At 39.1% G+C, this 13,422-nt stretch overlaps 1 protein-coding gene across 1 annotated transcript in view; it reads right to left on the minus strand.

Moving 5' to 3' along the window:
• SNAP91 (synaptosome associated protein 91) overlaps positions 1 to 13,422 on the minus strand; it is a 68,022-nt gene that overhangs the window by 20,834 nt on the left and 33,766 nt on the right. Inside the window, exons 9-13 of the mRNA XM_030448033.1 lie at positions 13,204 to 13,274; positions 11,852 to 11,879; positions 9,709 to 9,818; positions 8,263 to 8,363; positions 3,073 to 3,249 (exon numbers count right to left, since the gene is read on the minus strand). Of these exons, the coding sequence (XP_030303893.1) occupies positions 3,073 to 3,249; positions 8,263 to 8,363; positions 9,709 to 9,818; positions 11,852 to 11,879; positions 13,204 to 13,274 (487 nt within the window). The remainder of the gene's footprint in view (positions 1 to 3,072; positions 3,250 to 8,262; positions 8,364 to 9,708; positions 9,819 to 11,851; positions 11,880 to 13,203; positions 13,275 to 13,422) is intronic.

The raw sequence follows: 13,422 nt of genomic DNA on the forward strand, positions 1-13,422 counted from the left end.
TTTGGTTTTCAAAATACATGCTAGTTTGCTCAGCCAGCATGTTCCAACATAAGGGCCACTCATTAGCCCTCAAGTGCCAAAAAGTGCTTGACCACTCTGCCTTCAGTTCCATTAAAGGGGAAACCATAGTTCTGCCCCTAATCTGAACACCTAATAATGGACATTTGCACAGTGTCTGTCATGATTTATCATTTGCACAATCACAAAACAGGATGTAACTCAAGGACACATCACCAGTGTCCAAAAATATCATCCAAATTATATTACTGAGATACATAGCATTTCAAGATATTTTGCTTTTCTTCTACACTTATATTTCTCCCTCCCAGGAATGATTACAGCTGCACTTTGAAAACAGCCTCCTCTGGTTTCTCTTAGTAACAAGATAAGGAATTCTTCAAGTTGGCCCAGGTAACTGGAAGCTAGCCCATTAATCAGATTGAATTCTTCAAAAAGCTATCCTGGATCAGTCCTGCATTTTTCATCTGCCTTCCAAGACCATGTTAGAGATGAGGACAAAATGCAGAGCTGCTTTTCCTCTTAAAGACAAATCTGTCATAGGCAGCATGCAGGCTCCTATCAGCTCAAGTACCTGTGATATGGTGCAAGAACGCAACAGTCAACAGCCACTCCTGCAAAGTCTCCTCGCCTGCTTCTTCCATCAACTTCGCTGCCTTTCTCCTGAAGTTTTCAGTTTCCTTCCCAGCTACTCCTCCCTGCAGACTCCCTCCATTCTCTCCTGAGATCACCACTCCTGTACTTCCCCCTACCACAAGGAACCATGTGAAGCAAATAAGATCTGGCAAGCTGCAAAAAGTTAAGGTGATCCTGATCAGGATCCTGAAGATCCTGATCCTCTAGCAGACCTCAAAGTTCAAACACCTACTTGAGATGAAGTGTTGGCATGCCTAGCACTGCAAAAGCTAGAAGGCAGCCCTGTTTGCCCAAAAACTAATGCTTCTTGCACTGGATGTAAATCTTAAAAGTAACAAAGATTGTTAGCATGGGACATCACTTAGAGCAGAGGCTTCAGAAAAAAACAAACCAAACCAAAACAGAGAAGAAACAAAAAGCTCAGTGAGTAGGGAGATGAAAGTTCAATATGGGCTCCAAAATCTTAAAAGGGTCAGGCCTGTGGGTGCCTTCAGTGCACTGCAAAATTACCTTCACTGTCAAGTATGTTCAGGCATTTTTCTTGAAAACTAGAGGTTTTCAAATTCAGAAACTTAATGCTACTGTAAATAAAAACCTTGCTTCTTCCAGAAGTGTTCCAGGAAAGAGTCATTATTCAACTAATAGACAATCCATTGGAGATTTATAGCATTTGAGCAACAAAACACGTTCTTTTTTTTAAAAAGATCAAGTCACTGAAGTCTGGATACTGCAAAAGTAAAATCCTTCCCACATTGGAGAATGAAGGCAATTCTACTTCTTAACATGTGCCACTAAGTAATCTGGTGGTAAGTTAAATTTCCAGAAACCAAAAACCATCCAGCTCTTCCCAATTTATAAACATGGCATTAGATACATGATTTGATATCAGCCTTTTTTTTCAGGCACAGAATAGTGGAAAAAGGTCAAATAAAAAAAAAAGGTACAACTTGCTGCTGCAGTACTGAGAGAATATCAAGGTGGTTTTCTAATCCTGTTCCAAGTTTATGGGGATTTCTAGTCATTTAACTATCTTTAATTAAAAAAAAAATCTTTTAACTAAATTAATAGTGCAATTTGGAGGTGCTGTATCCCAGACTGCCTTGACCTCAGTGCCTGCACACCAGAAGTTTCACACCCTGCATCTGCAGGGATGTAAATAAGCACAGGTATTGGCTTCTACAAGAAGTGAATATCAGACTCTCTCTTGCTCCTCATGATGTCCAGAACTGCTGCCCACAACAATTTTAGAATTCCTTCTGAACTGCTTGTACCTGGGGCACTTGGTCTATTATTCATCTTTAAAAGGAGAAATAGCAGGTAGTAGGTGTACTCCTGTTCTTACAGCTTATCAATTTCATTTGGGAAATCTTGGTGCAATGTGTTGAAGTTGGTCCTAAACAAACCTTCTAATTAGGAACTTTTAAGTCTTCAGGAAACACCTTCATAGTCAAACTGTCTATGTATGGGGCTTCTCCAGCACTCCTAGCACTACAAGTGATAAAGACACAGAGAACATCATGGAATTCAGCTTTGAGAGCAAGTAAGCTGCTACTGATTCCTGACATCCACTGTCATGCTGGAAGTACTCATGGTAAGTAATCCATAATGGAAGTATGCAGGTCAGGTAGCTTCAAAAATGTTTGTAGTTTGCAGATCAGAGTATTTCTCCATTAACCTGGCCTGGTAGGGTGTTGAAAAGCAGCAGTAATTTCTGACATGCTCTTGAGAAGCCTCCTACTCCATGGGAGTGACAAGAAAACTCAAAACACAAGGGGGGATTTCATTCTCACTCAAGAGGTTAGAAGCTAATATTAGAGACTGAAAGAGCATAACTAAGTCATGTTTCCTATACATTAGTTAAACAGTTGGCACACTTCGTTGCCACTTCAATTTACTGTTTCTGCTATGGTAAATACAACTCAGACTCAAGAACGTGGCAATATAGTAATTTCAGCTGTCTCAATACCATATTTACAGGAAAGATCCAAAAGAAACACAACACAGCTCAAATGTGATGTAGTGAAGGGGCAGGAAAATGCCATGTCCACCCTCTCCAGTGCAATAACTATGAAAGCACAACTGCTTTCCCCAGAAATTATAGCACAGTGCATAGTTACTGAATAATGTGGAAAGAATACCTGCTTACACCAGTGTGGACCTGGAAACTCAAGTTCTTAGCTGTTCAACCATAATATAACTCAGCCTTTAGCATATACAGTTGTCCATTTCCATGTATGTGCAGAGGAGCCTATCAGCAAAAAAGCACTGCAGACAAACAGGTAGTTGGCCAGTTTATATTTCCTGTTCCATCTAGAATCCAACACACAGGCACCTCTGGCATCATTAATTAGATTACAATAACAGAACTCAATAGTGCTTCATCAAGCTGTCATAGAGCAGTAGAGCAACCAAACTAACCTCCAAAGAGATCCACTTCAGCAGTGGCAGCAGGAGCAGTTGTAGTTGTAGCAGCAGCAGCAGCAGCTGAAGTAGTTGTAGTATCAGTAGTTGCAGCAGTAGTTGTGCTGGACTCTGGGGCAAATGGATCTGAAATCTGTGGCTCAGAGGTAACACCAGAAAGTGCAGCCAGATTATCTATATGAAACCATGTAATGAAGACCAAAGAGGAAAAGTAAGGGAGAGAGACCACAATCACCCAACTCCAGAAAGATGGAGCGTTTAGTAAGAAGTCTTAACATTCAAAAGTCTTAGAAATCAAAAGCAGTACTCACCCTCTCCCAAGAGGTCTAGTGATTGTCCATTAATATGACAGCAGAGTAAAGAAACAGACCAATTAGTAGAACTGCCAGACTGAAGATGTTCATTAGCCACATGTTAATTCTCTAAGTGACATGCCTGGGTTAAACATAATTTCTCTACTTGATTTTCCAACATTCAAGCAGCTTCTGTTACGTGACAAAGCTCGTTGTGTTTAATACCTCTACCAGTACATAGGTTTCACGTATCTAAGTTCCTCAATATCTAAGCAGCAACATTAGACACAATATTTATGCCTTCTGTTTTATGCAACTGGTTTTCTTTTCTTACACTGTAACAGAGAACCAAGAAGGGGCCTGTAAAGTTTGAAAGGAAAGTCTCCTACCCCATGGTCAAGCCAGAAATCGCTTTTTTTTAGAAGCTCAATTCATCAGTGTATTAGTTCACTCCTGCATTTGGCTTAGCTGTGCCAAACAGCTACACCAGGAGTTGGTAGACTTCTTTCAAGTTTATGAATAGCTAATAATGCCCTGAGAACACTGAAAATGTTACATGCAATTTCTGGGCCTAAAAGCACCAATAGAAAGCAAACATGGGAAGACTGAGCCCCAAGGAACCCCAGTGCTCATGTACAAGTACAGCAAACAGGCACAGCTGAAGCTTATTTAAACCTGGGAGCTATTAGCAAAATATACTCAGATACCACAGAGAATCTCCAGATAATTCTGCATAGTTGCAAGTATTTTCTAGACCAAAGTTGACAGAAAGCAGCCAAATAAAATCAGCATTATGGTCATTAAACATAGGCAGATTTCAGCTTACTGCCCTGCCCAAGTGAGCTGTTGTGATCCACCCATCAGCTCTAGAAATCTTCACAAAACTGGCACTGAAGCCAGGGTAGTCAAGCAGAGAGCAGCTTGCAAATACAGCATTAAGCTACTTCAGGATACAATTCATGGCATCCCTACTGCCCCAGGTATATTCTGAGAGGCAGAAAGACTGTGGTTCTTGTATTTGAGTTTTAGCAACTGTTTAGCAAAAGCCAAAATAATTAAAAAATAGGAGAGCAGCTAACCAACTCTGTACTTGTTTTAAGGAATAGAAATGACAGCAGGAGCAGGTTGGCTCTGTTCCAACTTTGGTTTAACTCTTTTTAGAGGCTACTGAAGTATCTTTAATGATAGACTTTCCTACATGTTGGTGTCAGAGCACAAAGGCAGAGGAAGCTTTGACGACACACGCAAAAAAAAAAAAAAACAACAAAACCAATCCTAAGTTATAAAAACCTGAAAACTAACCAGTTTTGCCTATGACAGTTTTGTACTGCAGTTAGAACAGTCTGAGCACAACTACCTATTTATTAACCTGTAGCTCTGTGTTGGTCCTACATTAATTGTACACCTAACAGGGTCATGGGTTCATCTGATCCACACTGAACAGCAAAGGAGAGAGTCCAGATGCTTTGCTGTGGGTCAGCACATAAAAAGCACAACACGCTGAGCAAGCACAGCTCAGTCTTCACAAGTTTGTCTTTATTTTACAACATCTGTTAAAAACCAAGCAACCACATGTAGGTACTTTTGTAATTGGCTCCTTGGGAGAACTCTGCTTGAAGCTTACTGCACAAGCTGAGGCAAGTCAAAATACAATTCTCAAAGAGTGTAACAGTGTATTAAAAATGCAGCACTCTAGTATCTCATTACTGCATGCCAGGTGGACTGCTAGACCTGAAATAAACAACTGTTGGCAAACTTTTACCTTCTATCAGCTTATTTTTCAATGCATTTCTGCTACTCAGCTATGTTAGCAATCACAGTACAGTAAAATGACAATTATCCAGCATGGTAATCTGCACTTACTTTTAAATAGGGGAAGGATTAAAACCAATGCTTTATTGTAAAGTAATATTAAAATAACAATACTAATAGCAAATCCATGTTCTAAGGGACACGGCAAAGTACTTCAGAGCAGAAATTCAATTTGCTTTTATATCCAAGAGTCAGCCCTCACAAGGATGCAGAATTTGACCTACTGTATTTTTTGTAATACTACAGTCTAGCTTGCCTGCCAAATGCCTCTATTCACATTCACCTTGCAGTATGCTGAGGGGAATGTATTACCCTACCTTCATCGTGCCAGTTAATCACCGAAGTGTAGATTTTCAATTTATAGTTCATTTCCATGATAATTTGTTACATTTGGACATATACTGAGCACGCAACAAATTATAGTGTACTGTGGTACCATTAAATATACAGAGCACTATATTGAATACAGAGTGGGCCAGAATACATAGATACTGCACTGCCAGTGAGACTGAGAAAGAAGGGTTTGTTTTTTATTTAATTGGTGACACTTATTCCTGAGGTTTACATGACATTTAAAGAGAGTTTTGGTTCTCCATCTTGAAGTATTTTTGGTATTCACATTTTCCTAGCTATTCTGAATTGCAGCAATTCTTCCAGCTTCCTCTCCCTACTACTTCTTTCTCACGAACACTCTCACATTAACTTGCAGAGTGTTGCAGGTAAGGAAGAAGCTCAAGTAGCAAGGAGGCACTGTAACACATTCTCCCAAAAGTCTTGGGTGGAAGGAAGGTCATCTTGTCCAGCTTCCTGCCCAGAACAAAACTACAGCCAACATCAGACCAGAGCAGTCATGGCTTTGCCTAATCAAGTCTTGAAAAATCTCCAGGAATGGAGAGTCCCACTAGCTCACATCAGGGATATGCTTCCAGTACTGTTCCACCCTCCAAGTAAAATAACTTTTTCCTCATGTCCAATCACCTCTGCAGCTGCAATCTATTGTTATTACCCTTCATTATAAGCAAGTAACATATTCCAAGAAATCTTGGCTCTGCTCTGTAAGTGCCCTTCAAGTAGCTGTAGGCTGCTATTAAGAGCTCCCCATTTACCCTCCCTGCCAGATGACAGAGGCCCAGCTCCCTCAACATCTCTGTGCAGAGATGTTCCCTAGATCCCTGGAATACTGGTAACTTTCTGACAAACGCAGTATTACTGACGTAGCTTCACCTTTCTTAATTAGAAGGCTTTCTAGTACCTATGAGACTGTGCAATTTATAATGACTACGACTTTCATCCTGCAGATTTTGTTTAAAAAAAAAAAACACCCTTACCACAGGCTCAAAGTTTTCCTCATTACCGGGTAAAACACTAATGGAAATTTCAGTATTTTCAAAACAAAGCCATTCCAGCTCTCTCACTTTATGCATGTCTGACACAGTATTTGACAATTAAGAGTTTTAAAAAGGGGAAAAAAGAAAAGGTAAGATTACAGTGCAGTAATAGGTCATCACCCCTTCACACCTGGACTCCTGCCAGCAGTAAAGCAGACACACTTGAAGCTTACTAAGTTACCAAAATGCTATTCTGCAAGATAAGACTAATGAGGTTAATAAGACTTGATGAGGTTAGCAATAATCCAAACGAAAAAAAATATCTTTTTTTTCCATTGTGGAATGAGAGGACTAAGTGCTAGTCAATTTTAAAGTTTGCAGTAATTCAGAAGAATAAAAACATTTAAGTTCCAAATTACATGCGCTTTGTCCAAAAGAGCAAAGCAAAAAAACCCAAATAAATCAGCTTTCAATTACAATGCAAATCAATATTTTACAACAGTAATGGCTGTTTACTCTGCATAAATGAGCAACTGCTTTAAAAAGTTAGCTGATAGGCCTGAGCACTATCAAACACCTCAAAAGCTTATGTTTCGGTACTTGGTAGTGAAACAGCAAGATAAACAGGATTCAGTCTAATATTATAAAATAATTATTTCCTAGCATCCTAGAATAGAGGACTCTTTGGTCTTGCTTTCTGAGTAAGATTATATTTAATAAAACTGACACTTCTGCAAAAAGATATTAAATTCACAGATTAAATAGGAATATGCAAAACACAGTCTACATGACAGCCATAGCTATCCTCTCATACTGAAGAAGCTGATGCACAATGTCATTTTAATGAGCTAAAGTTAAGGAATGCAGAAGCCACTAGTATTCAAGTATTAGCATTCATAGCAGAGTCAGCATGACTCAGTGCCGCATTTCTGCTATGAGAGGGCTGATGAGTTCACTAAGCTGCCACACAAGTGAAGAGCTCTTAAGATTACACCACAGTGGGTTTATAACCGTAAATTAAATCACATTTACTGGCCTAATTCCTCATCTTCACAGGACAGGAGTGAACATTACCTATATTTATTGAAGTCCTCTTCAGATCACCAGCTGTTAGTGCTGTCTGGGACAAGAGGCTCAGTTCACCACAGAGCTCAGATTTCAGAGAGCTGGTTAGGTATTCTTGTTTGAAAACAGCCAGCCCTCTACTTCTACTTTTATATTATTATGCTAAGCAGGTGAGGAATATTTCAATGAAATACATTAAGGGTCTTAGGAAGTAAACACACCTGCAGCAGAAGTAATTTGCCACCATTGGCTTTCAATGCATTTTTGTTTTAAAAGGTATATTTTATTCTTCCTCTACTGATCTCTGGGTTTTCTTTATGAACAGGTGTGTTGCTTTCTACCCTCAACTTGCCAATAAGCACATGAACACTTCTAAGTTCTCTTGGTTTCAAGTGCCCACCCTACCTGTTCACCTTCAGCCATCTCCCCTCTTCCTGCTCACTTTTAGTCACATAATCCTGGCTCCCCTCAGCTTTGCAGTCAGGCCCTTCTAAGCAGCTTATACCATTATGCATATCCCTGGAAAAAGGAGTAGCCTTGTGCTGCAAAGGGATGCCTGACTGTCAAGTCAGCAGAAGCCTGGGAGTGAGCTGGGGACATCCTGTGCTAGCAGAGGAAGAGCCAGGTTTCAGTTCAGCCAGGCAAGAAGATGTAGCCCAGGAGATGGGCTGAGAGTGCAGTTTCTCTACCTCCCCATGAAGTGGCTCCTGCAGGTGCTGCTGGAGCTGCCTGCCCAGTAGCGGCAAAATCCGGCTGGAGATCCAGAAGATCACTAGATGGTTTGGAAGAGCTGCCAAGGAAAGGGAGAGATCTAAATGCTGGAGGAATTAACTCATTTTAATAAAGTTTTAAAAACAATATTTATGACTGGATTGAGGGAATTACCCTTAGTTTGGATGAAACCCTCAAGAGAAATTTTTTTCAGGCCTTGGGATTAAAGCAGTGGCCATAAACATCTCTACTGCATAAAGGGCCAAGAATACATTACACCCCTGCATGGGAATTTAACTTACTTCCATTACTTGATATTGAAATTGTAACACATCTCTGAGACTTCTACAATCCTAAAAGAAAAAAACACCACCGAAAACCAACAAAAAACCCACCAAAATAAAAACCAAACCAAAACCCAAAATCTCAGGTGGTCCCAAGGAACACAGCAAATAATTGCTGTGACTGAAAATAGCTTTATGCTACTTCAGTATTTGCCAGAAGGCAAATAACCTGCACTTACAGGCAATAAATAAGCATTAGGTAGAAGAGAGTTGGTAAAACTTCTGTGGCTTAATCCAGCCAGGTATTTGCTTAGGAAACAAGGTCTTCTTCATTTAAAACACTTAAATAATAAACAATAGAAGCTTTTCTTCAATGAAGTACTTCATCTGACATTAACTGAAGTTAGCCATGCCTTCAGACTTTTGGGTCAAGCCTAGAACTTTTGTAAGTCTAGAGTTCATTAATTTCTGTCTATTACAATGAGCAACAGCAATTTTGTTCTGGTTTTGACTTGAAATCAAGGTTCAGACTTTCTCATTGGTCACATGTATTTTTTATTTTAACCTTGAAAAGTTCACTACTTTTGTGCCTCTACTTAATTTGAATAACAAGAAAAAGGAATCTTAAATCAGCAGTTTTACAAGCAAAGTACTGAAGACTGGCAAAGATTACATTTGCACATTACTTCAGTCTATATAGCTAAAAAATTATGCTGGGAATAGTACAACACTATTAAAACACTGAAAGCAAATCAGAGTAACCACTGTTCTTTGTCTTAGGGCTTTTTTGTGGTTTTTTTGGGGTTCTGTTTGGTTGGGGTTTTTGTTTGGTTGTTTTGGGGTTTTTTTGTTTGGTTGGTTGGTTGGGTTTTTTGTTTGGTTGTTTTGGGGTTTTTCTGGTTGGTTGGTTGGTTGGGTTTTTTGGGTTTTTGTTGTTTGGTCTGTTGGTTTGTTTTTTGTTTTTTGATTTTTTTGTTACAACTCATTTGTGATCAGTCCTGGTAGCATAATATAGCCTATTCAGTACTGATGTATATTATCTGCAAAGTAAGCAAAATCTAGCAGGCCAGCTTCCTAGTACGAGTGTGACTTTGGCATTTGCATCAAGATCAGTAACACAAATACGTTTTTTTAACTTACCTGACTGGAGCAGCTGTAGATGAAGCTGCAAAAAGATCGACTGGAGGAGATGTATCAATAGTTTTTGCTGGAGTAGAACTAGGAGACGTAACAGTTGTGGCTGGAGAAGACTGGAGAAATATTTTAAATACACAGTCAATATACCAGCATTTCTCCACAAGCAACCCTTGCACAGATTCACATATTACAAAAAATCCAACTTTGACATCAGGTTGTCTTATTGGAAGTTTTTCCCTGCTTTGAGAGAATTTAAGGAAGACTGGGCTAAGTTTTCAGAGGGCAGTGGAGTTGGAAAATCCCAGATGACTCCACCTAGCAAAGCCTGGCTCAAGAGGAAATGCCTATTGCAGGGGCTCTGAATGCAAGCAGGCACCAGCAGTCAGCTTCATACAAGCTTTAGTCCCTTGGGTTCAAGAGTCACCCAACATCTAGGCAACTAACTCACACTTGTTGCCTGGAGTTGCCTTATCTGCCTTTTAAAATCCCAATCAGGTTAACTAACAGTTCCTATGTGTCAAAGGATTCTCAGCAAGTTCCAAGAAAATAGTTTGCCCCCCAGCAGACTCCCTCCTCTCAGTTTTAGGATTAACCTGGAGATAGGAGGAGCAAAGTATTTCTGTGAGTTTGTTTCTACACCTGTCAGAGCCTTCATTTTGTCCATGGAATGAAAAAACAGTACACATCAGTACCATAATCATAGAAGTGGGAGAAGAGAAATTATTAGAAGCTAAGTTAAGCATGTATGCAAACCTAGAGGCTGATGAGATTTTAAGAGCAACCACCAGTGCTAACTTAAATTCTTGGCAAGATATAAAAGACATCATAGCTCAGGCTATGATTTTGCTTCATTAGTTCCTCCAGTTCTAGGTAAGGATATCTTAATTATGGTGAAGACAAACACTTGGAATAGTTTGTTGCAGCTCTTCTGTGCATCCTAAGACTCAAGTTACCTTGAAGAGTGTCAACTTATTTCTAAAAGATACTATAAGCTTTATTAATACATCTCACATGCTCCAGATACTTTTCCAAATGAGCAAAACCAAGTCCTATGTTTTGTACCAATACCTGTTCTGACCCATTTCAAGATAGAAAAAGAATGGGAAATTTGAAGCTGTTTTCTTCTGAGTTCTGCTACAATCATGCCATCAGCATAACTCCAGGAGATGGATATAAACTTTCTAGACTCTCAATTCTTTACTAAGGTTTGAGACTAGACTGAACCAAATTAATGTAAATCAGGGAACAGGGTGCTGCTTGAAGTTGTAAGAACACTTTCTGAGTCACCACATTGGCATCACTAACTGCTAAAGTATCAGACAAAAGAGTTGGAATAATAGAATGGTTTTGGTTGGAAAGGACCTTAAAGATTGTCTAGTTCCAACCCCATGTTTATTTCAAAGAGGGCTTTTTGAAAAGAAATTTAAGAGCTTTCACCAGCATCAACTACTGAACTGTATCCCTCAGATTCAGAGGTTTTCACTGAGTTTTTCTTGCACAACACCCATTATTAGACATAGAACTGTGGCACCTGGCAATGCTTGAGGGATGCAAGGAACTATTATTACTAACACCATAAAGCTCATTAGTTTATCTCACACTCAAAGTTGTTTTCACTAGAAACTCTTGTTTTAGAATAAGGTGAGCATCCTCATCAATAAACACCAGTTCTGAAAACCATCAGATGAAAGTTTTCTTCCTCACTTTTCACATGAACATGATTCTGAGACTTAGAACTTCCTCTTAAGGAAGGTGGAAATGGAGCTCAGAACTTGGATGAGAAACACAATGAAGTTTCCTACTGACATGAGGATTAATTAAAAAAAAAATAAAATATAAGAAGCTGAGATAAAAGATACATGTATCTTCTATACTTTCACAAAGCATGACCATCAAATCCTGGCAGAGCTGCTGAGCATCCTGCACTGGTATAAACACCATAGCTCTTCAAATCAGTGAGAAGCATTTCTGGGGCCGTTATTCACAAAACAATTAAAAGATGTAATTTTATCAATTAGGTAGAGCCTAGGTGACAAAGTCTAAAATGCAGATTAGGAAATGGAAATTTAACTCTTTATGCCCTTAACATGTTCTAAAGCATATCACCTGAACAAGAATTGGCTAGTTCAGCAACTGGCATATTTACCTTGCTCAGAGGAGAAGGAGCCCCAGATCTAGGGGGGGGAAAAAAGAAGGGAGGTGGCATTTCAGTATATTTTTGGAAATTATGTTTCTGGTCATCAAAACTCATGCAAAAAGACCAAAAGCTAAGAATGACAGCTTTCTAAAGGTCTCTACACTCACATGCCCTCCCCATTTCTCAAACTTCTATCCATTGCTTTAGACAAGGAATGCAAATTGTTACTTCAAAGCTTTTAGGCTAATTGGTATCTTCCATTTTAATAAGCTCTACTAAATGAAGGAAAGGCAGAGATGCATGCAAGTGTCTTGTACTAGGGCCTACAGATGCCATCAGGAAACTGTTTCTGGGGCAAGACATCACCATATTATAAAATCATGCAACAGCAGCAGAGTAAGACCAATACAGAAGTGGTGATGAAGCATAAGTCTTCTGAGAATATGTCAGCAAATATTTAAAGACTACTGCTCATTTACAGGAAGGCAGAGTTATTTCAAAATAGTGATACTTTAAAAGCATAGAAACAGAAAGGTCAAACAAAGTTCTCCTACATCCAAGGAAATCTTACTGACAAAGCTTTAATCAGAAGTTAAATCATCAGGGCATTTGTTTACTTTTATTATGAGGCATGAAAATACTGCTACATATTACCAGAGCTGCCTTGATCTAAGAGATGTAAGGACAAATTAACATAAAAACTGCAGATACTGTATTAGCATCCATCCTATAGGTTACTTGAGTTGGTTAAGTCCTAGAAGCTGTAGAACTGATTAGTAGATATGGAGCTAAACCAGAAATTACCTAAAATAACTTCAGGGCTATACACATAAGCAAGCAACAGTTTAGGTATGATTTCAAGAAGATACCTATTTCTACTTGTTCAAGCCATCTTAAAAAAACATATCTATATCTGCATGCAAGTGATATGTAAACATGTACTTACCCTTCACTAGATTTCAAGGAAAGCAACAGTAAAAGAAAAAACACAGCTTTAGCTTAATTCTTACTAGACTTACCCATTACAAGTATCTAATAAGAAGATGCAAAGCCACTAGAAAACAAAAACAGTTCTAGTGATAAAAGCTTTAGCAGTAGGGAAAAGTATTTCCTTCTGGTTTTCTGTAGTTAATATCCCTTCATTTTGCAGTGTCTAGTTGTTTAGCATGTCATTTTCCCCTATCCCCAGTGAGAAAAATGTTACCGTTAAGACAACTTTGAAAGAGAAGGAAAACCCTAGTCTTACTACAGCTTATTTTCCAGCTAAGTGACAAAAAAGGGTTCAGGGAGGCAGACCTAAACATCAGCTAGTCCCACACTGTTAGTGTTTTGCCTTGATACATGGTACAACATATACCTACTTGTTGCCAGGTTTTTTTCCTTCCAGTGAGTTTAGATGTTGCTCAAGGGTCTCCATGAGACTGCTGGGAGCCTTGAAAGCAAAGAGAAAAACACTTCTAAATGCAATGCATTAATCTAACAACACTCTGAAATCAAGCACCAGCTTTCCTGAAGTTCACCAGGTGCATGCTCATGTTGTTTTTTCATTTACACCTTTGTCAAAACAGTGTTTTTCCATG

Source organism: Calypte anna, chromosome 3, assembly GCF_003957555.1.
Source record: "Calypte anna isolate BGI_N300 chromosome 3, bCalAnn1_v1.p, whole genome shotgun sequence".
In the NCBI taxonomy this organism is placed as follows: Eukaryota; Metazoa; Chordata; class Aves; order Apodiformes; family Trochilidae; genus Calypte; species Calypte anna.